Source organism: Rhipicephalus microplus, chromosome 2 (assembly GCF_043290135.1).
Source record: "Rhipicephalus microplus isolate Deutch F79 chromosome 2, USDA_Rmic, whole genome shotgun sequence".
Classification (NCBI taxonomy): Eukaryota; Metazoa; Arthropoda; class Arachnida; order Ixodida; family Ixodidae; genus Rhipicephalus; species Rhipicephalus microplus.
The window spans coordinates 294611313-294638080 of record NC_134701.1 but is presented as its reverse complement, the minus strand read 5'-3'; the positions used below and the strand labels follow the sequence as shown (position 1 = coordinate 294638080).

Genomic DNA, 26768 nt, shown 5'->3' with positions numbered 1-26768 from the left:
TTTAAATTCATGTCGTCCGGAGTCACGTGCGGTGGCAACTACAGCCGTGTTGTGTTGTGCACTGTATGTGTAGAGTTGTGCGTTTACTGCAGTCTTACTGTTTTGTTGTTTTTTTCATAACGTCGCCTATATGTTTATTTCTTCAGTGCAATCTACACTCAAGATATGGCAGCTGTGTTGCCGCATCCTGCAGTGCAATGAACCTCTCTCTTCGTGCCCGCGTTCATCAAGCATTGAGAAAGAAAGTGGGCATGTGCTTACCAAGAGTATGTCTTGAACACGAAACGCTCTTCCAGCGATTAACATGATTCATTTTAAATGTGTGCATAGACACACAGTGGCATCGTGCGCTTGCCGCTCTGATGGTGCAGCTTACACGAAACTAATCAAATTCATGTATTGCCTCAGACACAAGACCACTCACAGAAGTGGTCTCGGAGGCTGTGCAATTTTCCTAATCGCTAGAAAACGGTCTTGAAGATCACCGTTTCTGCGGTGCCCATCTCCGAGGCCGCAATGTTTCTCCACGCCCGTTTGGTGCGCTGCGGACCAAAATGAGCCACAGTGTCCTATAGGAGTGTCACCTCTTTCTATATATTACTCTACGGGGTGACCTCCAAAGAATGTTCACCATGCTTCCGTAAGAGCAAGTAAGGAGTCGCGTACAAGATGCGACACGAGCAAGTGCGAGACGAAGCACTTTTGAGACCCCCGTCTTCCCCACGATTGTTGGAGGCCTCATGTGGCTCACCTGTTCTTCAACATTACGGATCTTGTGAAGTGTTGTCTCGACTCTGCGGTGTTTGTGAATATGCAGAGCAAAAAGCCTGATCTCCTGTGCCTTGTTAATAGGTACACTGCGCTAAAAAAGGTTAACAGACGAGGTATACATTTTTGCGCGGCCAGAATGTGAATTCAGACTTCTGTTGAGAACATAGTAGGCCGCATAATCGTCCACTATATATGGGCTGCAGTTCGCAGGCTGTCCTCCAAGCTGTCCAGGCTTCCCTCTGTGGCCCGTAAGGTGATGTCGACATAAAGTGCATTCCTGCAGCAGCCAAGCGGGCCGGGAGCTGCGCCATATAGTTAAGTTGAAAAGCAGAGGTGATAAAACAGCGCCCTGCATCACGTGCAAAGGGGCCGCATTCCTAATCTTATATGCGAATGTACGCAGCTTGGTCAGAGAGGAAATTTCGGGTGTAGCTGAAGGCGCGCTCGTCGATCTTAATGGCACTCAGGTCAGCTATAGGATGACTTGGTGCTTCACATTAACTCCTTTAGGGTCAAGCGTGAGAATGAACTTGTCATTAAGAGGGCGTTCTACGGGATTAAGTACTTCGTGGCGTAGTTGTAAGAGTGTGCTGTCCTGCGACGATTTATTGGGTCTGAAGCCGTACAGAGTGAGCGAAAATGTAGAAAGAAAGACGATCCCCGTACAAGATGAGAAAAGAGATCGCCAGTGTTGATGGGTTTGCCCTGATATAAAGAGACGTTTTCTAATCAAAAGGGAGGGGTGAACCAGATCGCATGAATATAGTCGAGCAGTGACTGTCCTGCGTCACGTAAAGATTCGCTATGATTGTGACGGTGAGTTGGTTTCGCCCGGGAGCCGTATCCCGCCTCAAGAGTGGCGCGATGGTTGTTTAGCTGGAAGTGAGCATCAAGTGCCGAATTCTGCCAACCTGCATAGCGAAGCCCCACGGGTCCTACTAAGTGCGAAGATATCGGCCCCATACTCAAAGGGTTGCGGAGCCGAGACTTTATGAAAGGCTCGGTGTTTTTGTGTTTGTTTCAAGAGGTGAATGAGACTGCGGAAAACTTTATTGTGGCTGGACATTTGCTTCATGGCAGTATTAGAGTGATACGCTCTATTTGAGTCGGCGTACACGGCCGCCTTCTTGGTGAGATCTGCAGTATCCACATGCGGAGTTCGCGGTTGTGTTTTGCCAGCGCCATCTCTTCGGGAGGCTGCGACGGGCCTCCAAAAGACGGAGGAGATGTTTATGTACATTCGGATCAGTGTTCGTGATTTGTATCGTGGTCTCATGCTGTCTTAATGTTTGGTGCATAGAGTCGGCCCACTGGGAAAAAACGATCAGGAGCGGCAGGTGCGAACTGCCGGAAGGCTTCCGCGTTGTGCCTGTGCGGTGGGGCATTGCAGGGGTCATGTGCAGTGTTGAGAACACAGTGGCCGCTACCGAGGATTTCTTCGGTATTGAACCAGTGTAAGTGCCTAACGTTTATCGTGAAGGTTAGGTCGAGACAGGGCTGACAGAGTTACCTACACGACTTGGTTGCGCAGAGTAATACCCAAGTTACAGATTCCTTCCCGCACCTCCTTTTTGCCCCGAAGCCTGCTAGGGGCGTTGAATTCGCCACACTATTAAAAGGGGGTCATGCCTTGCGAGCTTCAGTGCTCTGATGAAAATGCCATCGAATGTGGCTTACAATAAACATTGAGGATGTTCACTGGGTGGTCGGTCCTGCGCAGAGGAAGGACCGTGTCCGTGGTGTACGAGTAGGGTACTTGCGTAGCTAAGGTTCGGTCTACAAGGAGGTAGGTCTCGTTGAGAGGTGTTATGAATTGAGAGGCGGATGACAACGCCGCTCGGGCGCGTGCTGGGCTAGGGCGAAGACGAAAAATATGAAGAGGACAAATAGAACGACCGGCCCAGCGAACGAGTGTTGGGGGTTTCTTCACAAAGGAAAATATTTTGTTATACGTGATGTCTGATTCCGGTGTGTGGAGAGCGTTTAAACTGCATAAAACAAAACAACTCTTTCGCGATGTCGTGCCCTTTTAAGAGAAGGAACAGGGGCAGCTGATATACTCGCAAACATTTGACGCGAGTACAGATGGTCACTGAATTGCATTCATTATACGCGAGCACGAACGCTTTGCCGAGAAGAGGCTCCAAGGAGGAGACACACTCACGGGCGCAACTCCTAAAGCGACGCCCTCGCATCCGCAGGTTCGAACCGCTGGGAGGATGGTGCGTAACAGCGTGTCGACACGAGCCAGCGCGTCGTTACGCAAATCCCAAGAGGCCGCCCACGACGACATCCTTCGGCGTCCGCTGCGCATTGCAAGATCCGCGTCGGAGCAAGTACGCGCACCGGCGGCGGCGGCGAGCGGGCGCAGCCGGAACTGGTCCTCGTCTGGTTTCGGAACGGTGGCCTCTCTTCGACGTCACGCCACGTCACATCCAAGACTGGCGGGCGCGTAGAGGGCGCCCTTTCCGCCCGGGAAGAAAAACGGGGAGCCGGTCGCTTATAAACGCACCGACGGAGCAAATGGATCACTAGGGCGTTGTAAGTACAGGCCGTGAGTGTGCGCGTTGACTGCGGTTGAAGCGTCGACGCCGCTGCCCTGACGACGACGTCCGATTTTTAAGCATGACCGCCTCAGCATGGCCGTGGCTACTCTGTGCGCTCCTCGGAGGTGAGTGTCTTCTGCAGTTGAGAAGGCTGCCTGCCACCTCAGGAGTGACGCCAAACTCTTCTTCTCGAGTATCTCAGGAATTACGTGCTTCCTTTACTGAATCGCTTATCATATGAGGTAGGAGAGAAAAAATAAGCGCGTTAGAAGCCGCGTCACAACAGGTGTGGCTGTGGATGCAATCACCCAAATACAGCAGATGACGCGAAGAGAGAGTTTGTTTATACGCGTTCCAGCTCACCTTCATACTTGCGCCGTATGACGAGGATATCTGCCCGCGTTATTCGAAAGCTAGCGTTCATTCTCGTCAAGATGTTTGGTTGACGCTGAGCTTGCCGTTCACTCGGTTGCTCATTTCCATCATCAGTCTTGAACGGACTTGTTGAAATAATTGTCGGATACCGTGTTCCTGCAGGGGCGTGTTACGGTAGCGTTTAGAACGCATCGGTGTTGACGACCATCGAGCACCACGGGCGGCGGCATTCCAAAGCTCGCTCGCGGAGGTCGCTGCACGTGGGCGCCTCCTATTGAGGAGGAGAGGGGCTCGCTCATCGGGCCGCGCCCCAGCGGCGGCTTGTTTGTTTTGCTTCCGCCCTTGCGTCGCCCGGCAGATTTTTTGAAGCTTAGCAGCTGCCATGCAGTGCGTCACTTCAAGCGAGTGAATATCAGCAAACCACGCTTTACCCAGATACTTTTGGCCAGAATTCAGCTGGGCTACTCCTCTTAAATTGACCAGAAAATGAAAAAAAGCCAGTCTGAGTTGAAAAAAAAAAAAAATCTCGATGTATGCTGCCCGTTTACGTGAATACGCACATCAAGGATGCATTTGGTGATTTCACTATTTTTCTCCGAAGTAATGACGCTAAACCCCTGACGTTGAATGCTGCTTTTCTTAGTTAGGTGCAATGTTATAGATCACTGCAAGTAACTGTATCGTAATTGTGAAGAAAGAAAAGATGACTTTCCTTGGGCCGCGACTGCGCCTGCCCACTGAAAGTCTGTCAGATTTCTCAATAATACCCTACCGTTAATTAATAAGCTCCACAAACGTAATTACTAAGGTAGTTTCGTGCACATAGCTACGTTCACTCTGGCGAGCTGTCCCGTTCTTTTTTGGCAAGGAATGGACGTCATTCAAGGTTTGCGCGGGAAACAGCGATCACCTTCAGCGCGCATCTCGACTGCACCGCTCACTTCGTTAGGAGCAGAGATATGAGCGCCATACCTGGCCTCTACTTTCGATCACCTAGCAACACGAGTGATCGAAAGGTAGCGGTATTGCGCATTCTCTTGCCCACAAGTTTCGGAAAGTATGTACGGCGTTCACATGTGTGCTCCTGATGAGGTGAGCAAGCTGGGAGCCGCAGTTCAGAGTAAGGAATCGGGAAGTAGCACAGACTGCTAAACAAAACATGTAACCAAGTTTGTTTCATGTAAAATGGCAGTCGTGTACCACATACCTTTGTCCGTACATATATAAGACAAACAGGCCAGTGTAATTTATAAGTGAAGCAGCAGAAGAATTCATTAGAAAATAAATCAACGAGCTTGTTGCTTTGAATGCGAGTGTGTGCCGTTTTTTTGTTGTTGTTGTTCTGGATCCAGATGACTTGATTGTGTATAATGGGGACGTGGCTGAGGCTAACTCGAAAAGTGAGTGATTGCGTTAGCCGACCTTGCCTGGCGATATCATCGAAAGAAATGGGCTTCTTAAGCAGGGCTGGCTAGGAAGCTCACACGAGGCTGTGCGTGATGTTTTGACAGAATCATCTTTGAGCATGCGCGCTCGCCTGCAAAAAATGTACGTGGTTTTCAATAAAGCAGTTGAAAGTAGAGCGCCGTGTGAGTCACTTCTTATATTTACCAAGGAACGCCATCAACTCGCTCAGCCTGCATGTCTTCCTGAATGTAAAGCTGCCAGGCCCACACCGTTCCCTAAAACATCCTCGTACCTTCGGTACATTGTTCTTGCGTTGACTGACAGTTGAGTCGTCACAACTAAAGGGCGAGGGCTTTTGTGCGTGCTATTGGCGCTGATCGCTAAAGGCAGCGCATTGGTTAGCCTGATAAATCAACCCTGTGGTGAAACCCTGCTAGAGTGTCAGTTGCTCCTCACTCTTGTCGTTGGTTTCGCGATGGCAAAATACCACTCTTCGTCTTCCGACCGCGCTATTTACGAGAACCAACTGTTGATTCAGTCGTAGGGGAAGCTTACGTAGTGGTTGCAAGGTATTTTATGAACCTTTAATATTATCTCGGGCGTTACGTCCCGAAATCATCGTATGATTATAAGAGACGCCGTAGTGGAGGACTCCGGAAATTTGGGCCTGTAGAGGGGCCTTTGTCAGAGGCTGTTTGCCCTTGCCCATGCAGTGAGCTCAGTATTGTGAGTATTGTCAATAAGGAACTATTACTAACACTGCACCGAAATGCCACGGCCAAAATAGAACCTTCGGGCAAGCACCTCACCGCGGCGGACTCATGTACGTAGGTAGGTGTCAGGAATTTTCCGAGAAATTGCTAATTTGTACATAATTCTTACATTACTTCGCGAGGCTGTGGAAGACGGCATAACTGCCCATATGGGTAAAGATTAAGGATATCTTACGCTCAAGAAGTTTGTTGCTCTAAGAAAATAATGCCTTCAATATCGCATGTATCAGAGAGTTTGAAAAACGCCAATATTCTCCTGACAAACACAAAAAGGGACGTGAAAGACTTGAAGAAGTACTATCAGCCATGTACTCCTAAACATGACTGTACTCCTAAACATGATTCAGAACAGGATTATAGCTAACCCATCTGGCTTCAGAAAAGGGCCCTCTACTGTAGATCACTTTCACGCGATTAATCATACCATTGAGAGGACTATCAAACACATATAACACTTCTTATATGCCATGTCGGCTGGTCAACATCTTCAGCTTGTGATTAAAACATCTCTCTTTATGGCTTTCATAAATTACGATTGAATCAAAGTGAAAAATGAAGTTCTCGTTTTTCTTTGGTCGACACAATAATCATGCGAAATAACACAAAATGATGAAAAGGAAAGTATAAGAGATGTTATTAGTAGTAGATGTGAAGAAAGAAATGAAAAGATAGCTTGCTGGGAACCGAACCTGCGACCTTCGAAGAACATCGGACACGTTTTCTTCTTGCTGCGTTCGTTTTTCGTTTTCTGCTTTCGATTTCACGATAACAGAATTATGTCTAGTTTAATCCTTGCACCCGTTTTTTTTTTTTCAATTCCAGTTATAGGGACGAGGCACCGAGAAAGACCGAAGGATCGAGTAAATGGGTTTTGTGATCCTAGACAGCTGTTGTTCTTGTTATGAGCTGTTGAGGCACTTCCAGCGTTCCCTCCACTGAAAAGCCGTACACATCGGCCAACACGCTGTTCTCTCGTTTGCTGTTGGGCGATAACGAAATCGCTTTTGTGACGCGCGAGACAGAAGGAAGCTTTACGACAACCATCAAGTTGCCCTCGTTCGTCAGAAAATATTCGGGAATATGCTTGCGCAGGAAGCCTAAAATACAGACGTGATGAGATACATTTGAGTTTGTTATAACGGGATGTTTTCAAAATACTTTTGCTGAAAAGACGAAAAAATGTTCCGGAATACAGATACAGAAACACAGGTACGAAAATAAAAATACCACGTTATTTTATCAACTTTGGGAATGCTGATGCTCCGCAAAAACATCCCCGTTAAACCCGTTAGCGATGCCTATCGCACGAATGATTCATGGATACCACTGAACGAAGACACAAGACACAAGATCTGTACTGCTCAGGTTGCTATTGCGTTGAGTGCATTAATCTCTGGAAAGTGCCACGTGCGACAATGACACCGTAAAGTAATCGGTGAACACGAAAAGCACCATGATCAGTCACAATTGCTTGTGCGTCTGTAGATGCACAGGCAGCTGCCCGAAGGCCTGTGCCAAATCTCGCTTTGCAAAAACACCTGCGCCAGAGAGCCATGCCCGCTGGCCGCTGGCACAAGTGCTGCTTCAGGGTTTTATTGGTTGTGCAGCTATAGTCTGCACACATGCGGACGTCTCCGTTTGCCTTCAGTGGTGTAACAATGGGAATTTCACAACGAGCATGATCAATTGGCTCCAGCAGTTTTTATACCAGTTTGTCCAGTTCGGAGTTGATTTTTGGTTCAAGTGCAAAAGGAACCCTCTTTGCTTTCATGCGTATTGGCAGAACTTTAGGGTTAAACATAAAACGCACAGTCGACGGTCCCTTGTCACACCCCATTGTTTCATCAAACACAGCGATAGAGTCTTTCAGTATCTCACCTAGTGGTGATGCCAGTAGGTCCATGTGTTGCACTCCTGCAATATTAATCCAGAATGCGAAAAACCAATCAAGTCGAAAACTTGGGCGCTTCTTTTTGTACGTATACCTTGTACTTTACTTCTTTACGTTACTGTGTTACCAGATACGGAAGGAAATCTGCGCGTGCGCGGTCCTTAACAAACCGTTAACTACTCACCGGATAGGCGTTACGTTTTCGCTCCTGTCTCGCAAACCCGCCTTCGTTGCCGGCGCCTCCTCCCTGTATCCTGCTTCTGCAGCTCGACGGGAGGATTCTCGAAACGACGTTACAATGAAAAGCAGCGGTAGTTCTATAAAAAAAGCAACCCTTTTAATCGAGTGCAACACGTGAGCGTAGAATGCGGCACTCGTCTGGCTTCTCTTGTTGATCGGGCTGTGATTTTTTTTCTTCGCCAGTGGCCTCCATACTATAAAGCCTGCAAACTTTGACGTGCAAAAAGTTTCCAGCACATGCGGATCTTTGGCAGAGACATCCCAATTACAAGTGCTCAAGTCTACAGCAAAAAGTTTATTTCAGAATATGGTGGCGCAAGTGCACAGCATAAAGAAGTCCATTTGAGAATATATACGCCCAAGCATTGACTTTGCCTCTCGTACACCTTGGCCCGACATTCCCAAATGAGTGCGAAGTCATAGTGCGACACCATTTTTTTTCCTCGCCAAATGCAAGCTTCGCCAACAGGGCGACAGCCTTTTCTACCATACGAAGCAGCGCTGCGGTGCGGAGAGAAGAGTGGACCACACCCACCTCTGGAAACACGCTCTCTACGTTGCATTGGGGCAGCCGGAGAAACAATTGCCCGCAGCTTCCCTCGGGGGAACACTGAGGAGGATGCGGACCATATAATTGGTTAACGGGGTGTTAAAGTGCGACTTACTTGGGTCGATGGCTAAATTGGTTAACGTGGTTCTGAAATGGGGTGTTAAATTGCGACTTACTTGGGTCGATGGCTAAATTGGTTAACGTGGTTGTAGGAGGGGGTGTTAAATGAGTGAACACGTACACACGTATGCGAAAGGGCGGCGCTGGTCGAAGGGACGTCGATCATTGTGTTTGTGGATTCGTTGGAATTCATTTCACCGCGACCTTGGACGTCGACGCGCCGTACAAACCAACCGACGAGCGGCAACTGAGCGAGCGAGCGCCGACCTTGAGTATATATACAGCACGACGGCGCATGCACTGTCAGCTGTTGAATGTTCTCGAAGCGCGACGCCACATGCGCGTCCACTGGAGAATCAGGAGAATCGTAGATGTCGAACGCGGTGTGTAGAGGAGGAAGGGTGCACAGATGGTGGAGGAGTGAAGCGCGCGCGGTGTGTAGAGGAGGAAGGGATGCACAGATGGCGGAAGAGTGGGCGACGGCGCGACGGCGCATGCACGCGCGTCAGCTGTCGAATGTTCGAGAAGCGGTGCGGACGGCCGTCACCCCCGGAAAAGATTTTCCGGGGGTGACGGGACGGCGCGGACGGCGCGGACGGCGCACTACAAGGCGCGAGTATAAGATGCTCCGCATCTAAAACCCGCCGCGCGCCCGTCATCTCGGAGGCCATGCTTAGGCCGACCAGCCTGGCGGAGCTTGCGCCTACAGGAGTAACCATCGTCTATAAGTCTGGCCGGAAGCACAAATACGCGGACACACTGTCACGTGCACAAATTCCTCCCGTCAGTAGGGAAGTAGAAGACCATGACAGTTTCCTAGATGCCCTCAGCTCACCAGACTTGAGCCAGTCGATGGCAGCGAGACGACGACGAGATTTGGCCGGTCATCGATTATAAAAGGATTATAGAAGGACATACCGTAGTCATACCACGCCGCCTATCCCGTGTGCCGACATGATTTTGTCTTCGGGACAACGTTTTGTATGAGAAAAACACCCTTTTTACGAGCCGCGCTTACCACCTCGTGATTCCGAGGGACATGCGGGACGACGTCCCCTTCGCGTGCCGTGACGATAGGCTGCTCACAAACACTTGCCAGCCGAGGCGTCCTATTGGCCGGGCCTTTGGGCAACCATCAAGCGCAATACGTAAAAGGCTCTCGTGAATGTCATCGTCGCAAGTCATCATCAAGGAAGCCGGCTGGATTACTTCAAACAATTAACCCGCATCACAAGCCATTTGATCAAGTCGGCATGAACCTTCTCGGCCCTTTTCTTTTGTCTACCAACGGCAATGAATGGGTGATAGTCACAACCGACTATTTGACACGCTGTGCTGGAACACGGCTGCCGAAGTTGCGCAGTTATTTATGTGCCACATCGTATTGCGTCATGAAGCATCGTAATAAGAGACCGAGGGACAGCGTTCACTGCACAACTTACGGACCGGGTTTTTTGGCTAAGCAACACAAGGCATCGGAAGACGAGAGCAACGGACTTACCGAGCGAATAAATAAGACAGTCACCAATACGATCTCCATCTACATCTACGTCCAGCACAAAACTTGGGATCAGATATTACCCCATGCGACGTTCGCTTACAACACCGCCATTCAGAAAACAACGCGCACGTCATTTCGCCTTCTATACGGCCACGAAGTTCTAACTATGTTGGACGGTATATGCTTCCCTGTCAAGACGCTGACAAGTAACAGCTGACGCTGGAGAGTTCACTGTACGCGCCGAGGGAGCTCGCCAGCTCGCGCGGCTGCACATCGGTCTGCAACAGCAGGCAGATGCACGACGCTGCAATACCTGTCATCAAGACGTGCCCTACAGTGCAGGAGACCAAGTTTGGGTGTGGAACCCTGTTCGTCGCCATGGCCTCTCGGAAAAGTTGCTAAGCCGGTACTTTGGGCCCTATAAGGTGCTGCGCCAGAGGCCCTAAATGAAATTTTGCAAGTACGCCACGCCATATATGCTGATGACGTCACAATACGGAGCCGGTTTGGTAACGTGGGTCAGATATAAGAAGCCTTCCAACAGGCCGCCTCCATCGCAGAGAATATAGGACGCAAGAGTGGTCTGGTGTGCTCCCCCGCCAAATCAGAAATCCTAGTATATAGAAATAAGGCATCTGACAATACATACCTCAACGTACAACTCAATGGAACGCAAATTAAAGAGGTTGAAACCATCCGAATTCTGGGGGCCCACTTCGATAATCGGGGCAACAACTCATTTGCTTTACATAAACTAAAGACGTCCTACCTACAAATCTCTCGCATGATTAGTCAGGTGGCTAACCGAGGACGAGGGATGAAAAAACACAGCATAATGCGACTTATTCAGGCATTTGTTATCAGCCGCATAACCTATAGCTTTCATTACCTGAGGGTCTTGAAAGCAGACGAGCACAAAACAGACAGAGTGATACGTGTGACTCTCAAGAAGGCTCTGAAGCTTCCTCCGTGGACCCTCACGGAACGTCTGCTTCAAATGAGGCTCCACAATGCTGTATCAAAACTATTCTATGCACACCACACGAATCAAGTCATGCGCTTCGCCATCACTAAAACGGGACGGAAAACACTATCAGAACTTGGCATCGAAGCCCCCATTGAGAGAAGGGGAAAACAACGCATCCCACTTGAATGGAGGCAGGACTTTATCATCAAACCACTTCCACGCAACATGCTTCCTCAGTTCCGCGAACATCGATGTCGGGCACGGGCAAAAGTTCACGACAATTATTCAGATACTGAGGGCGCCTTCTTTGTCGATGCAGCTGGACCAGTGAACGGCAAATATACAGCAAGCGTCATTCATTGTGGAAAACAGGTTGATTGTATATCAGCCCAGGACACAGACACAAGTATGGAAGATGCAGGAATCGCCCTCGCCCTACGAAGCCCAATGTCCACTTTCGTTCTAACAGGTTCAAAAGCAGCCTACCGAAATTTTCGTAAAGGCTACATTGGCCCTATTGCGCATCGAATTCTTACACAACTCTCGTCCTCACGCTCAGAGGGCGAATGGAAACAGCTGATAAGGATACCCGTCTACTGCGGAGTTAAGAGGCAATGAGCTCGCCCATGCCTCGGCCCGAGAATTACTCTTCCGGACCTCCGAACCCGGGATGTCGCACCCACCCTCGGCTATGCGTATGGACCCGCTCCTAACACACACAGATATTCTAGAACCAAGACGCGAAAGACGGAAACTTCCACACCCGGGGCCAAAGCTCAGTAAAGAATCTCAGGTAGCGTGGCGTCGCCTGTAGACCTTGTCTTACCCCAATGCATACATACTGTCCAAGATAGATCCCGACACATACGCACCGCAGTGCAGGTTCTGAGTCACTAAAACAGCCACCCTGTACCACATGGTATGGGAATGCCCAGACAATCAACCTCTACAACCCAGAGCACAGCACAACACCGTAGGGTGGGAGGCAGCTCTGTCCAGCTCGGATCCTAAGACCCAAGAGGCCCTCGTGAGACGAGCGAGGACAGCGGCCCGTGCCAATGGAGTCCCGGACTAAGGAATCCACTCACCGACACTCCTTCCTCGGTCGCAAATAAATGTCTTATTCTCTCTCTCTCTCCGAGATTGGCTAAAACGCTTCAGCTGTTATCATAGTGTCTAGAATATGCTGGCTAGTGTGCTGAGCGCGCGCTCTCGCGTGGCTGCCGCGCTGACGCCTTCTCACAGTCACCGCATGATGGCGCCGCCGCTCTCTAAGGTCTAGAGTTACTGTATGTGCTACCGTTAGGCATAGAGTTTCCTAGAATTAACCAGAGGGGACTCTGTCGCGGCGATCGTTCAGTGACCATGAGAATGATGGGCAGCACACACATTTGCCTAGTCTTCGTACTTGCGGACGGCGAATCGCACTTGCGGCTTCGTTTATTGCTGTGTTTCGGTTTTGTTTCGAAAGAAAGATTCAACCCTTTTGAACTTGGTGACCCGATTTGGAAAGGTAAGTTTAAAAGAATAAGGTGCTGAAAGGCAACCGCTGAACATTTGCTGCTTTTTGTTTTGTGAGAAAACAACTCAAAGCCACACGAACACTCACGGAGCCAAAAGGAGGCCAGAAGTACAAAGATGAGACAAATGTGTATACCACCCATCATTCCCATGCTCGCTGAAGCGCCGCGCGTTGCAGCTCCCATAGACATTAGCGCCAGAGTTACCTCTAGTGTATATTAGGAAACTCCATGCCTTTAGGTAGCAGAGTTGCGCATACCTTTTCTTTCCGCCACTCACGCCACTATTCGGCGAGCGCTGTCACGCGATGCAAAGTGACGTGGAATGTTCAATTTTTTGGGGCGAAGCCACCGTTACATGCACGGTGGCTTGGTGCCCACGTGTTCTCTGCTCCCGCTGACTTTGGTCTCATTGTGACCGCTATTAGGAGATTTTAGCTTGTACGTATACTTCTTTACGTTACCGTGTTATCGGTTGAACCTATCATGTGCGGGTCTTTACAGAAGGTAAACCTTTACGTAACGTTAATTACTTGCGCGATACATACTTTTCGTTCGCGGCGCTATCTCGCAAATCCACCTTTGTTCGTAGGAAGCCGCGATATCCTCACTGCGGAGACTCTAGACTTCCAGTCAAAATAAAGAGACGTGCGAGCACCAATAGCGATTGCATTGTTTCAGCCAAATCTAGAATGATTAGAAAATCGAAGCCGCAAACGTGGTAGCCCCCGACAGACTGGATAAGTGGTGTCATCAAGCAGGGTTGAAATGAACCAGGCAATCACAAAATTGTTATTGCAGAAACATTGTGAATGGTACGTTTGGTGTAAAAACCGCGCAGTGGCGTTATTTCGAATGAGTTACTTTTTCAATCACTCTCACCTCATTTAATTATTGTTGAGTTTAACGTCCCCAAAGCTGGCATATCATTAATTGAAGACGCCGTACTAGAGGTCTCCAGAAATGCCGACAACTTCTTAACGCGCACCTAAATCTAAACACACGGGACCGCCTCATTGCAACAGTGCAATCCTGCTCAGCGCGCGAATAAGTCTGCGGCACGCCGCCCGCGCCGGAACGTCACGCCGTAATTTTTTCCTGCGCGCGCGACGAGTGGATGCACTGCACAGCCGTTGAACATAATGGCGGACCTATGCGCAACTCAGCTGTTGTGTTCTGGGTTTTCGGTTTCGGAATGACATGCGAGGATGCCAGGGGGCGCCGCTCTGGCATCTGGGATTTCAAAGCGACTGTAAAATAAAAGGGGTGTGTGTTGGGTAACCGTGGAGTGCGGTTGTTGTTCTTTTCTTCAGCGCTTCGCGCCAACCCGCGTGTTCGGGCTGGTCGGTGTCCCCGCCGGCCGCGTTCGTCTCCGTCGGCCGTCTTCTTCTTCTGCTTCGTCGGGACCAGCCAGCCCCCAACGCAGCATCAGCTCCCGTGGGGAGCATATCCAGTAACTCTACTAAGGTACACCGCGCGTCGGGCAACTCCTGCGCTATGAGTAGCAGAGCACTGTCTGCAGCAAATTCAGTCTTCTTCGTTGCTTTTAGCACACTTAGCAAGAGACTTGACCGGACGGAAAAAATATTACTGCCAAATAACTGCCCCAAGATAATCCTCCGCTCGTTCGGAATGACAAAACGATGAAGCGTTTTACACGAACGTACCTCAAGTCGTCTGCTTGTTTTCGCGATTCCGTGCTTATAACGACCAAGACCAAATACGAGGAACCACATTGAATGTGCTACGGCTTACAAAAGCTGCGATTTGAAAATAATAAGCTAAGGCTGGTACATTTATAGATGCGAGAAATTGTGTCGTAAGATTTGCTCACGGCAATTTCGATTGCGAACAATAAAACTCCTGATTTTTCGCAGCTACACGAGAACTCTCGCAGTCAAACTTTGCCGATTAAGGGCGTCCTCGCATCTGGAAGCCACTTGGTACATCTTACTGCGTTAAACACCCTGCCACTCTGAACTAAACAAGAGTGATTGCTTTTTTTTCTTTTTTAGTCTTCGTCCCATTTATTTTGCTTTGTTTTCTACGCAGTGATCTTTCTCGACCTTGATCTAGTCAACTGCCATTCACACCACTCAGTCGTAGTGATATTTTATTTTTTTAGCGGCTTATCACACTCGGTACGATGCAGCATCATGCTTAGGGACAGGTAGCGGATCATGCGGCCACTATAATTGTTAATCGCGAACAGATAGTTTGCCCGGGGCTGGTCAATGACAAGGCCTGCTCAAAGAATCCTTATCCCTGGTCTGGTTTTTCAAGGCAGAAGATATATTTGAATTAAATCTAATTTAGACCACTGCACGCATTTTTGCAAGCAAGCTCGTCCCGGCAAAACAAATATATTTTTCTTGCTCAGTTGCTCATAGAGTCTCGGGCTGCGATTCGCATAAAAAGACACTCGACTATCCATTTCTCATCGTACGGCACGCCTTTCAGAGATTGTCGTTGGGCAGCAAGAAAGCAGATCTTCACAGCAAGTTGCTGCTTTCGAGGGGATTGCTTCTCTCTCTTGCACTGCTGATTTATTCAGTGCCACATTCTGGACTTTCATGGGAGCCACTTGCTGCTGCAAAATGACCATTTTTCGTTTCGCACAAAATACTTTGACTGATTGTTGAGTGCAAGACTGACGGCGTGTTGCGCGCTTTTTCCTGCGCCGTCTGTTTTGCACGAGCCTTCGTAGATATTTGCACTGCGCGCAGCTATCAACACTAAGCTGACACTTCTCGAAAGAAAAAAAAACAGTTCCCTGAATTCGGCAAACTTTCTCGAATCAGGTTTAGGCCACATCTGCCATACAGAATCTGCGATGCAGATTTCTTGATCAATTGCTTGAACATGCTAGCCACTTTCCTTTCCACGAAAATATGCTGTAGTCAGTACTGAACCACGTTGGGCATCACAGCTTAAAACGTCACCGTTATTTCAATAAATAGCGCAGGCACGTTGTTGTTTTCTGCGCAATAGCGCGCGTAGGCAAAAGAGCCAGCTTGCGCTTCGGTCAACATAGTCCATGTCGCAAGGATCGAAAACTTGGGTGTTGCGCTTGAAGCACGGTGATATGAACACAGCCGCGTGGCTGAGCACTGAGCTTGAAGCACGGTGGACTGCAACGCAGACTCTGAAGTGTGTGCTTGATGACCCAGTGGTGACATCTGTAACGGCGCTGCACTTTGCCGCTTATCGATGGTATGGTGACATATTCTTCGTTCAGCGAACTGGGAGCGCAGAGAAAAACACAAAGGACGAAGCGAGGAACCACACAACACGAGCTGTGTTGTGTGGTTCCTCGCTTCGTCCTTTGTGTTTTTCTCTGCGCTCCCAGTTCGCTGAACGAAGAAAATGAATTACCAACTGGCCCACATTTTGATCCTTTTGCAATGGTGACATATATTTCACACTTTCCTTTTAGGTTCCTTCTTACGCTGAAGGTGTCCAGGGTAGTTGTCAAATACCGTAGGTAGTGCGTCAGGGTTCAGGCGCGGTCTCTCTCTGGCGATCTCGTTGACGAGAACGCCCTATTTAGCATTAAAAGTTCTTTAAATTAGATATCCTATAAATGCTTCTCGTAAAACACAAATGTCTGGGTCAGCTTGAGCCGCTCCCACTTCGCACGTTACGTCCGACGGCAAAGGAAACACAGACACCTTCTCCGGAATTGTGCGATAGCCACGTCGGCACAAAGCACGTTTTCCGCCTGCCCTGATGCCTTTCCCTTTGCACCATGCCTTTGCGGTTCCAAGCGGCACAAAGAACAGCGCACACACGCTAAAAACAGCACACACGTCACTAATACTACAGCTTCTGACAACACGAGGCTCGGAGAACTTGCAATGCTGCAGAAGCAACACCGGCAACACGCATACGAACGGGCTGCCCTGACGGCACAGGCGTTTTCTGACTTCAACTTAGCGACAAGTGGCGCCGTCCGCCAGCCAAAGTTGGAAGGCATCACCGGCCTTGCCATTTTCTCCCACTGTAAACCCCTGCGCTCAGCACACTAGCGTATAGTGACAGTATACTGCCATTCCAGGCAGTATACTGTTATGGTGAATATATGGTGAATGGCGTGTGGCTCACAACGCAACACCATTTGTTACATATCGCATGCCCAGCAACACGAAAAAGGGAATCGCACGATCAACCTATAGCAAACGCCGGCCAAACCCACACAATCCATAGCAGACAAGCAGACGGTGCACAACAGTTCCGTCACTTCCGCCAGGCGAAACTCAACATCACACGCAAAATGTTGCCATTAATTCTGGCCAGTGAGGTGAGCGTTTCGAGGTAAGTTATAAAGTTCATTTGAAAAAAAGAATATGCGAAACTCTCAAGCGTGCAATTTGGCATGACTGGCGCAAACGTGCGAATGAACGTATACCCAGTAAATTTCATTGAGATCCATTGATCTAGGATGATCCCCGAATTGCCTTTAAACCTTAAAGCCCTGAATTTTTTTACTACAACCTCAAGAACACGAAAATATTTTTTGAGCATATCATCAGTATAAAAGAAAAATCGCTCGATGTCCTAAATGTAGGACACCAGGACTTAGTGGTTTTAAAATGAATATGGTGAATTTAAATACATCCCTATATTTAACCCTGTTAGTGCAAGTTACTGTTGTAAAAACAACATACAGCAAGCACGTATTAGTTGCGGTGCCTAAAATGTCGAATAAAAAGCCTTTGCGCTCGTGACACACAACTCCTTATTGCACTGGAATGACTACCACCTATATACTTATTGAACACTTCAGAAGATCCAACATCATAAAACAATGGCCAAATACTGATTCAATGGTGGTGTAAAATGGTAGTGTATGGTGTAAAAATAATGACATAGCACTAAATACTAATAATACGTTCCCGTCAGTTTCTTCAAAATGGTCAATAGGTTTACAAATCGGTACATGTTATAGAATGAAGTTATTAGGAAAGAACACAAATACAAGTATTTGGGCGTCACGTTCTCTGAGGATGGGGGATGGTCTGAACACATTGCCAGTATTCTGAGCAAAGCTGCAAAAGCCCTAGGCTTTTTACAAAGAAATCTTAGACATGTAACCGAGGAGTTAAACAGGCCGCATATTACGCCTATGTCAGATTGATATTGGAATACGCCTGTCCTGCGTGGAATTCGTTTCACGAAGTACACATTCATGTAATAGAGCGCATTCAGTCGATAACAGCAAGATTTGTTCTGAGCAAATATGACCAAACTGAAAGCTTGCAAATTATGAAAAGAGAAGTTCATTGACAATACTTACAAGATCGCATACGTAATCTAAGATTGAAACTATTTTATTCAATCTATAACAAGAAAACAGACATTTTATAATCCTTCAGAATATTTAAAACCAGCGCATTATCAACCCTCTCATAATGACCACAAATTTAAAGTACGGCCATACAACCCCAGAACGGATCTGTTTAAGCAGTCTTTTTTTCCGCAAGCCATTGTCGAATGGAATATGTTACCAGCTGATTTAGTTGGCTGCAAGACTGCGAATTCATTCTATCAGGCACTGTGCCCCCCGCAATAATGCCTAAGATAGCGCTGTGGGTAATGTTCAAAAAAAAAAAAATCAGCTTGCAGGGCAAGCTGATCGAACGACACCTTAGCATCGTCTTCTTCTAGCTCTATCACGCACCATTATTATACTTCATGAAACGAATTCGAATTCATTACATACTATCTCGCTATTAGACACCCCTTACATATTATCTAAGTGATGTGGGCAGATTTCCCGACCAGAATAACAAAATTAGGAGCTTTTACAAGAGCTACACATCTTGACTAGCCTGAATGCGTTCTGAGGTCTGAAACTGCTGAGCTCTGAAGATTGTCCAGTGCTGCGGGCGATACGTTAGTGTTAAGGAATACCCACTTTGTAAATAGCAAGTTAAACATCTTAGTAACAACTTGAAAAATACGACAGATACAGATCTAATAGTTAACAAGTAAGGTGCCACTTATTATATGGCTGTGGCGAGCGTCCCCGTTATCGCATTCCGCCATTTTGTTTTCCAATTTGCAGAGTTCCAAAGAAGACGACAACAACACAATTACTACCTACGCTTGCGCAGCTGTATTGAGGATAGTTTGGACACCTTTTTCAATTTCTTAATTATGTCACATTTTGCAGCAAATTTTTTTCCTGAGGACACCAGGGCCGAGATGGTTAACCCGGCGTGACGGCTTCATCAAAAGAATAGATATGTAAGCTTTGTAAAATCAAATTTTAAATACGATAGTCTTTCTTGGAGACCTTCGACGCAAATAGTTTTGGTCTGCCTGTTTGTACATTTGTTTGTTTGTCCACCCTTAACGGTACCCTAAACGGCACCAAAGTGGCCAAACGATACTTCAAACGGCCGACCCCATCCGCAGCGCCCACCAATATTGCTCAAGATTCAGCGTTCATACTTGTGTGATTGTCAATGAAAAAGTAATTATTGCTCATATCTGATGCACGATAACAACACGTTAAAATACTGTATCTGTGCCTCTTACTAAAAAAGTATGCATATGTAATTATAAGGACCCTAGCGTCTATCACGTTGCGCTGATCAGACAACGCTTGCACGAAAAAGGCTAGTGTTTCCAACGCTTTGCTAAGCCGACACGGTGGTGGCACCTACCCGTCTTCTTGCGTTCTACACCTTATCACCTCCGAGACGGGCGCGCTGGGCGCGCGCATCGTTTCCCAATATAACTGCCAGATAGCGCTCATGTCTCATGTGTGACGTGATTTGATGCGCTCGTTCGCCTCCGCTGCATGCTCGAGGCACCCTAACGTAGTACCTCCAGTATACCATTCACCAATTTTCTTGCGCAGAACATCAAATAAACGTTTTGTTCACTCTCTCCAGACGCAAGACCATAGTTTTCGACAACATTTGCAGCGTAACATGCAGATACGGGGCCAATTTATTATTGAACCTTTCTGTTTACGTGTAACGAATAGCAGTGCAATACGCGGCTTTATATTGCATGAAGCTGGAGTTAGTCTCCTTGCATACGCAGACGACATTGCACTTTTCTGTTGAAATTATGGGAGTGTGATGCATGCTGTGAATGCCGTGAAAACTTTTATGCCAGGTGAGTGGTGTGCCGTCAACTGGGATAAGTGCCTTGATTTCTGGCACGGGGAGTGGGATGTCACACCAGGAATATTTTTAAACATTAAATGGCATGAAACACCATTGAAGCGAGTGCCACTGGATTTCTATCGCGACAGTGAACCCTATAGCAAAAAAGAAACACAGGCATAGAGCAATGATACAGAAAAATGGAAAGGTTGGGTTATTTCGATATTCACGAGGGCCACAACGTGCAACTTGTTTGTAGAGAGCAAGCTGTGGTACGTAATGCAGGTTTTGTACTGTAGTAAAATAAGTGTACGGACAATACACATTCGATATTCACGAGGGCCACAACGTGCGACTTGTTTGTAGAGAGCAAGCTGTGGTACGTAAGGCAGGTTTTGTACTGTAGTAAAATAAGTGTACGGACAATACACAGAGTATTTTCACTTTTCATTTGGAGCTCTGTCCGGGAAAGAACGAGCCGCACAAACTTCTTCAGAAAAGTTCGAGATGGCGGGCTCAGATTAGTTCGTTTGTGCATAAAAGACAACTTGTCCATCGTTTCATTTTTCTGCGTGAAGTATGACCATTTTTGGAGAACTGTTATACATACAAGGTAGTCTGGAGTACTGCCGGGATTTTTCGTATCGTGATCAAATGTGCAAGAACAAATACAGCAGCGTTTACAGGAAATTGTTTCGTCTTTACACTTTCTATCAGTGAGATTTTCGTTGGAGTATCTGACTGAACTATCACGTAAACAATTGTATGACGATCTTGTCGATGTTTGACTGCCTGTACCATTGTACCGCCAGCTATACTGTGCAGTGCCAGGACAGGATGTTTTTAAACGTGTTAAAAGAATGTTTGTAGCGTCAGCGATCAAAACGTTTCCTTTAAATTACATACTGGTACCTTATCAGTTAAAACGTGGTTGCAGGATATGGGATTATTTGCCTTATGGAGCACACATTGCCACTCAAGTAGTAAACTGGAAACAATTGAACACGTGTTTATAGATTGCTGGAACGGGGTATTTCTCTGGAACATATTGCAGAGAACCTTGAAAAAAAGAATTACCCACACGGCATCCGTTTTCTTTCAGTTGAAAACGAGGCAGGCGTATCTTACGATCTAATCATACTTCTGGGCCTGCACAGTATATGGAAAACCCGATGCGCCTTTGAAAACGTGGATGTAGAAGTGCTATCTGTGCGCCAATATTTTTGCGAATCAGTTTGTTATTTTCTTGAAGTGCTGAAAGGCAAAGATGATGTATCAGACTGCATTGTGCGCATTGAAGCATTGTTACGAATGCCAAAATATTGATCAATAGTCAGCTCAGAGCTGACGGTAGTCGAATTAATTTTGCGGCTGTGTTTTGTAACGCACTTGTATTTTGATTTGTGGGGTTTAACGTCCCAAAACCACGATATGATTATGAGAGACGCCGTAGTGGAGGGCTCCGGAAATTTTGACCACCTGGGGTTCTTTAACGTGCACCCAAATCTGAGCACACGGGGCTACAACATTTCCGCCTCCATCGGAAATGCAGCCGCCGCAGCCGGGATTCGAACCCGCGCCCTGCGGGTCAGCAGCCGAGTACCTTAGCCACTAGACCACCGCGGCGGGGCACGCACTTGTATTTTGACCAATAAATATGTGGAAGGTGAACAGTCTTGATATGCAAGACAATAAAGAAAAAAATTGTGGCGTAGCTCAGCGGTAAAATACTGGGCTGGCATGCAGGGGACGTGGGTTGTTTTTGCTTGGCTACGGACACCGGCGGCTGAGGACAAGTATATGGCGCCGCACGGGGCTTCTATTCTAATCTCATAACAACTGTAAAACACGGCATGAATGTCATGTAGTGCAAAGAGCCTCCCATAACGCATCACGTGGTAGGAGCGAGCAATCGCGTCAAGCGTCAAAATATGCGGCTTGAGCCATAGAGTTTTCCATGGGTACCATATGAACTCTGGCGCTATGGGAGCGGCAAGCCATGGTGCTTCAGCGAGCATGGGACTGATGGGTGGGCAGTGCACGGATTCGTCTAATTTTCAGCTCCGGTTGACTTCGTGTGGTTTGAAGTTGCTTTGTCACGAAATCACAACATTCAGCAGTTCCACTCCACAACTTGTCTAGTGGCTGCTGACCCGCAGGTCGCGGTATGGAATCCCAGCCGCGGTGGCCGCATTTTCGATGCAGGTGAAAATGCTTGAGGCCCGAATGCTTAGATTCAGGTGCCCGTTTAAGAACCTCGGGTGGGCCCTCCACTACAACGTCATATGGTGGTTTGGAGAGGTTAAAAACTAATATTATGCACATTTTAGGCTCACCATTTCAAATCGGCTCATTAAGTTTATAAACGTCAGTTCTTTTATTCGAAACGAAACGAAATCAAAACACAGCAATAATTGCAGCCAGAAGTGCGTTCGGAGTCCGCAAACACGAAGACTAGGCAAATCCATCATTCCCATGATCGCTGAAAGATCGCAGAGCTGCAGAGCCCCCTCTTGGTAATTTCAGGAAACTATGCTTTGAGCCATGATTGGATGTTTTGAAGGTGCACCGATTAGATAACGCTCAGACATATTAGCGGCACAAACAACAGCTGCCTGTAGTGGGCCCTTCGCTGATTCGCAAAACGCGTAGAGAGCACTTAACAACTTTAAAACTTTGAAAAAGTTAGCAAAGAGGCATACTAGCTGCAAGTAAATAGGTAGTGACTGCAACGCTTACTACCTTACTTGGACCGTTACTAACCTTTTGAATCTTGTTTACCACCTACGTTAGTAAGCAGTTACTACCTGCTACCATTACTAACATTTCGCTACCTGTTTACTACCTACGTTAGTAAACAGGTTTACAAACAGTTTACTACAGGTTTACCTGTTAACAGTAAACTAACTGTTTACTGCCTACGTTAGTAAGCAGCTAGTAGCAGGAATGAAGCACGTAGTAACTGAAGCCTTTACGAACTTTCTTGCACCGTTACTGTATACCTTTTTGCTACCCGGCCATGAACTGTCTAAACTAAAATAGTAAGTAGTGTATACTCTAATAATTTATGAGAGAAGTCTTTTCGGTGTATCATCTTTAAACGGAAATGTGATGCATTAGATATCTACGGATAAAAAAACATTTATGTTAAATTACGCAACCGAGATATGCAAGCGTCACTCTCCTATTATGAAAACGGAGAAGTTAACGGACCACAAGTAAGTGTTGCACACGTTGTAATATGCAATTACAACAAACTTAGTAAATTAGAGCAAACTGACAATACAGGTGGATCAAAGTTAACCAGATGGTGAAAATTACACCGAAGTCCCTAATTACCTCGTGTCTCTTAATAGTATTGTGATTTTGGCACATGAAACCCCAGAACATTACAATACCTTCTAACCGCAGACATATTGGCACAGCCAAATATTCAATTGCACTGAAACTATGTTAATGACTTCGCTACCTTGTTTTGGCAGCTGTAAATAATGCCTTCTTGTGACGCTTTTGTAATAATGAATATCAGATGTCCTTTTTGATAAGCACGGTTGATTGAAGGCCTTGTGCGGCGTTCCCAAACACTCATAATCGGGCAGTGTGGTGTAGTGCTCTAGGCTCGCTTTTTTTATAATTCATCCTCAAACACAAGTGCTCACATGTGCTGGACATGCATCTTAAAGAAGCGGCTATACATACTGCGCGAGTCGTTACACAGCGGTTACGTTACGGGACGGTTTTACGCTCTCCCATAGTAGAGTACCTAGTACTCTAAATCGTTACCCACTTTTTCTAAACACATGTACTTTTCGCGTTCACCACATACCAAGCCATACACGGGGACAACTTTGTGTGGCAGTGAAGGGAATGCTACGGGGCCAAAGTTGGCATGTGCTACTGCTGTAGAATTTAGTGCAACAAATGCGCCTGTGTTTTCCGCAGAGTAATAATAAAAAACAACATTACTTTCAGCTGTACACTGTTTGAAAGAGACGCTGCACGCACCGAGGAGATGGCCATTATTTGTTGTTGCTTTGTGAAGCGCATTTTCGCGTTTTCGTGCGTCTGCAAAACGTCGCACATTTTACGTGCACCTCACAGCTTAAATGGCGTCTTGGTCTGAGCACGCGTCGCCCTCCAGCTAATCCGACGATTCGCCGAAAGAAGCTTGTGTCGAATTTCACTCTCCAATGGCTGTGTAAGTGAACGTGTCAAAAAGCGTGCATTGGAATTACTTGGACACGGCCGTCAGTCCAAACGCGAGCCGGACTACTTCGCGTAGGAGTACAAGAGCAGTAGCTCCGCCCACGTAGCTTTCCTTTCATTGCCACAGAAAGTAATTGATTGATATGTGGGGTTTAACGTCCCAAAACCACTATATGATTATGAGAGACGCCGTAGTGGAGGGCTCCGGAAATTTAGACCACCTGGGGTTCTTTAACGTGCACCCAAATCTGAGCACACGGGCCTACAACATTTCCGCCTCCATCGGAAATGCAGCCGCCGCAGCCGGGATTCGAACCCGCGCCCTGCGGGTCAGCAGCCGAGTACCTTAGCCACTAGACCACCGCGGCGGGGCTGCCACAGAAAGTAGTCCCCGAGTATAGATTAGCCGAAGTTGCGTGACATTACCATTATTAGCAAGCGCGAAAAAATGTGGCAGAGTGAGCACTACTTTTCTTTTTGTTAAAACCTTCAAAGTTGCTACCTAGGGTTAGTAAGGGCTAGGGTAGTAAAAGTTATTAAAACTGTTGTTGACTTCAAAGGTAGTAACTGTTACCACCCTCGCCGTTACTAACTGCACTTGTTGTGACAAACCCCAAAGTTAGTTAAGAGTGCACAGTTTCCTAACCGCCCTGTTTGCACTGATCGAGTTGCTATCGTGATCTGCTCTTGAAGGCAGAGCGTCCTCCAATTTCCGACGAGCTTCGCCGTTGAAAACGTCATGTTTCTAGCTCTCTACGATACCGCAATCATTGCGTGCAGAACTACCAAATGCCAGAGAAGCAGGGAATAACGAAAGCGCCAGCAATGCCATATACTCCGTGCTCGGTGGCCCAAGAAGAGATCCTTCATTAAAATGCTCCGTCCATTGTGCTCCATGTCCGGCGCGATAAGCGGGGGAAGCTGCGCAGCGCGGGATTGCTGTTCCTGCGGAGAGCCTTGCCAGCCGTGACAGAGGCCGCGCCTTGTGTCAAACTACGTCAGCGCTAGATTTGAAGATATTGAGGTCACTCACATTCGTGCCTGCTGCGGCTGCTCCACGCGGAGAAGCGGCTTTGCACTTCTGGCCCGTTTACTCCCGCTGCACACACAGTGACGGTGCTCGAATGAGCTTCTATCCAGGCCACTATTTTAACGGAGGCGAACTGCTGAAGGTATTTATATCTATAAGTGCACTTTAAAGGGACAATAACTTGTAACCGAGAATCGGCTGAGATTGGTAATGCCGTCAGTTTCAGCACAATCGACGTAAAGCATTCCATTTTCAAGTTTCACTCCGAATTCGCCGCACCTGACGTCTCGGACTTCAAAGCGTATTTTTTTTGTACTTTGGCGACAAATACGATGAAAAAAAAATTATGAACGTCCTATCTCAGAGCACAATGTACTTCCACCATCGTGATAGACTAGATGCCGTCGAAACATACGACACCACAATTGTGGTGCACACCACGATATTGGAATTCTGTACGAGCAATTTGCTGAATTATGATAAAAATAATTTTCCCCTCCCCTAAACCGCATCTAGTTCAAACAGTTTCCTCAGAAGTGAGATGGCAGCACTAATCGTTGAGTCAGTGAGCACTTCGCGCGTTCGCTTATCCAGTCGCAAACAGAGAAAACTCAAGTGAAATCAGTTTATCCCGCACGACAGTGCATGATGCGAGATAAGGCAGGCCTGGCATGCGACTGCGTGGCAAAGCAGGGTGGGCGACAATTGTCTCTCGCACATCTACACCAATAGAGAGCTTATTTCAACCTGACGTCACGTATGTATAAACAGATGGCGTCAGGAATCGCGCCGGGAGAATGGCGCGCTCGTTCTTACTAGAGGTGAGTTCCTGCAGGTGCTATGGGCGAAATTTCCAGAGCCGGTTTTGGCGCGTAAAACAATGGCAATTATTCCATTTTAATCACTGTCCGACCAAAGACGTCGAAATGAGGAAGCAGCAAAGGAGTTGATTAAAGCGCAGCGCCCTTTATCGCTCCGCAGCGCATTCACGCGTCCGGCACCGCCCGGCTCTGTTCCGTTCGTCGACATCCGGTCTCGATTGCTTACTGGCTGTAAGCTCTTCGCAGCAAACAGTAGAAGTGAATCGGCGCGTGAGGGTGTACACCTCGATTGTTCTGCTAGCACCGACAGAAACAAGACGGAGTAGCCGGCCGTCTTTGACGCCCCTGGTCACCTCGATTTGTGATTACACTCTCAACGTTAGGAAAAAGCTTGAAAACAGGAGCCAACCGCTATAGCAGCCGCTGTTACTAACCTTCTGGGACCATTACTAACTTCTTGCTGCCTTTTTGTTACCTACGTTTAGAAGGCTGATCGGTAGATTGATTGATATGTGAGGTACGATATAATTATGAGAGCCGCCGTAGTGGAGGACTCTGGAGATTTCGACCACCTGGGGTTCTTTAACCCTTTAAATGGCAAGATGAGAAAAAAACAGTGCAAACTTTTTTCTGCTGTTCTACTTCTTCTCTAGAACCACCATAGAACCATCAAAACGATTTCGTGATGTTTCATGAAAAAAAAAGAAAGATAGAGGAGCTCAACAATTTTGTTGACCTGCCAGTTAACACTAAAAAGGCGGAGCTTAAAAAAGAAACATCACAGCATATTCACGGAGTGAATTTCTGATGAGAGGGGCGAAGCATTTGTCCGTTTGTTCGTCTATCTGTCTATTCTTCTGTCTGTCTGTCTGTCTGTCTGTCTGTCCGTCCGTCTATCTGTCTGTCTGTCCGTCTGTGTGTCCGTCCAT

General features: G+C 47.4%; 1 protein-coding gene and 1 long non-coding RNA gene across 3 annotated transcripts in view; one reads left to right on the top strand and one right to left on the bottom strand.

Moving 5' to 3' along the window:
• Positions 1-1462: 1462 nt before the first annotated feature.
• On the bottom strand, positions 1463-3912 carry LOC142783290 (uncharacterized). Its single transcript, XR_012888419.1, has 2 exons — positions 3681-3912; positions 1463-3514 (listed from the first exon to the last, which is right to left on the bottom strand). It is a non-coding gene; the product is annotated as an uncharacterized LOC142783290 (long non-coding RNA).
• The window catches only part of LOC119178334 (uncharacterized), a 52393-nt gene continuing 28884 nt past the window's right edge, over positions 3260-26768 (top strand). The window contains exon 1 of one of the 2 annotated variants that reach the window (XM_037429535.2): positions 3260-3442. In XM_037429535.2, coding sequence (XP_037285432.2) covers positions 3397-3442 — 46 coding nt within the window. In that variant the 5' untranslated portion in view covers positions 3260-3396. The remainder of the gene's footprint in view (positions 3443-26768) is intronic. The other variant, XM_037429526.2, reaches the window with a different exon arrangement.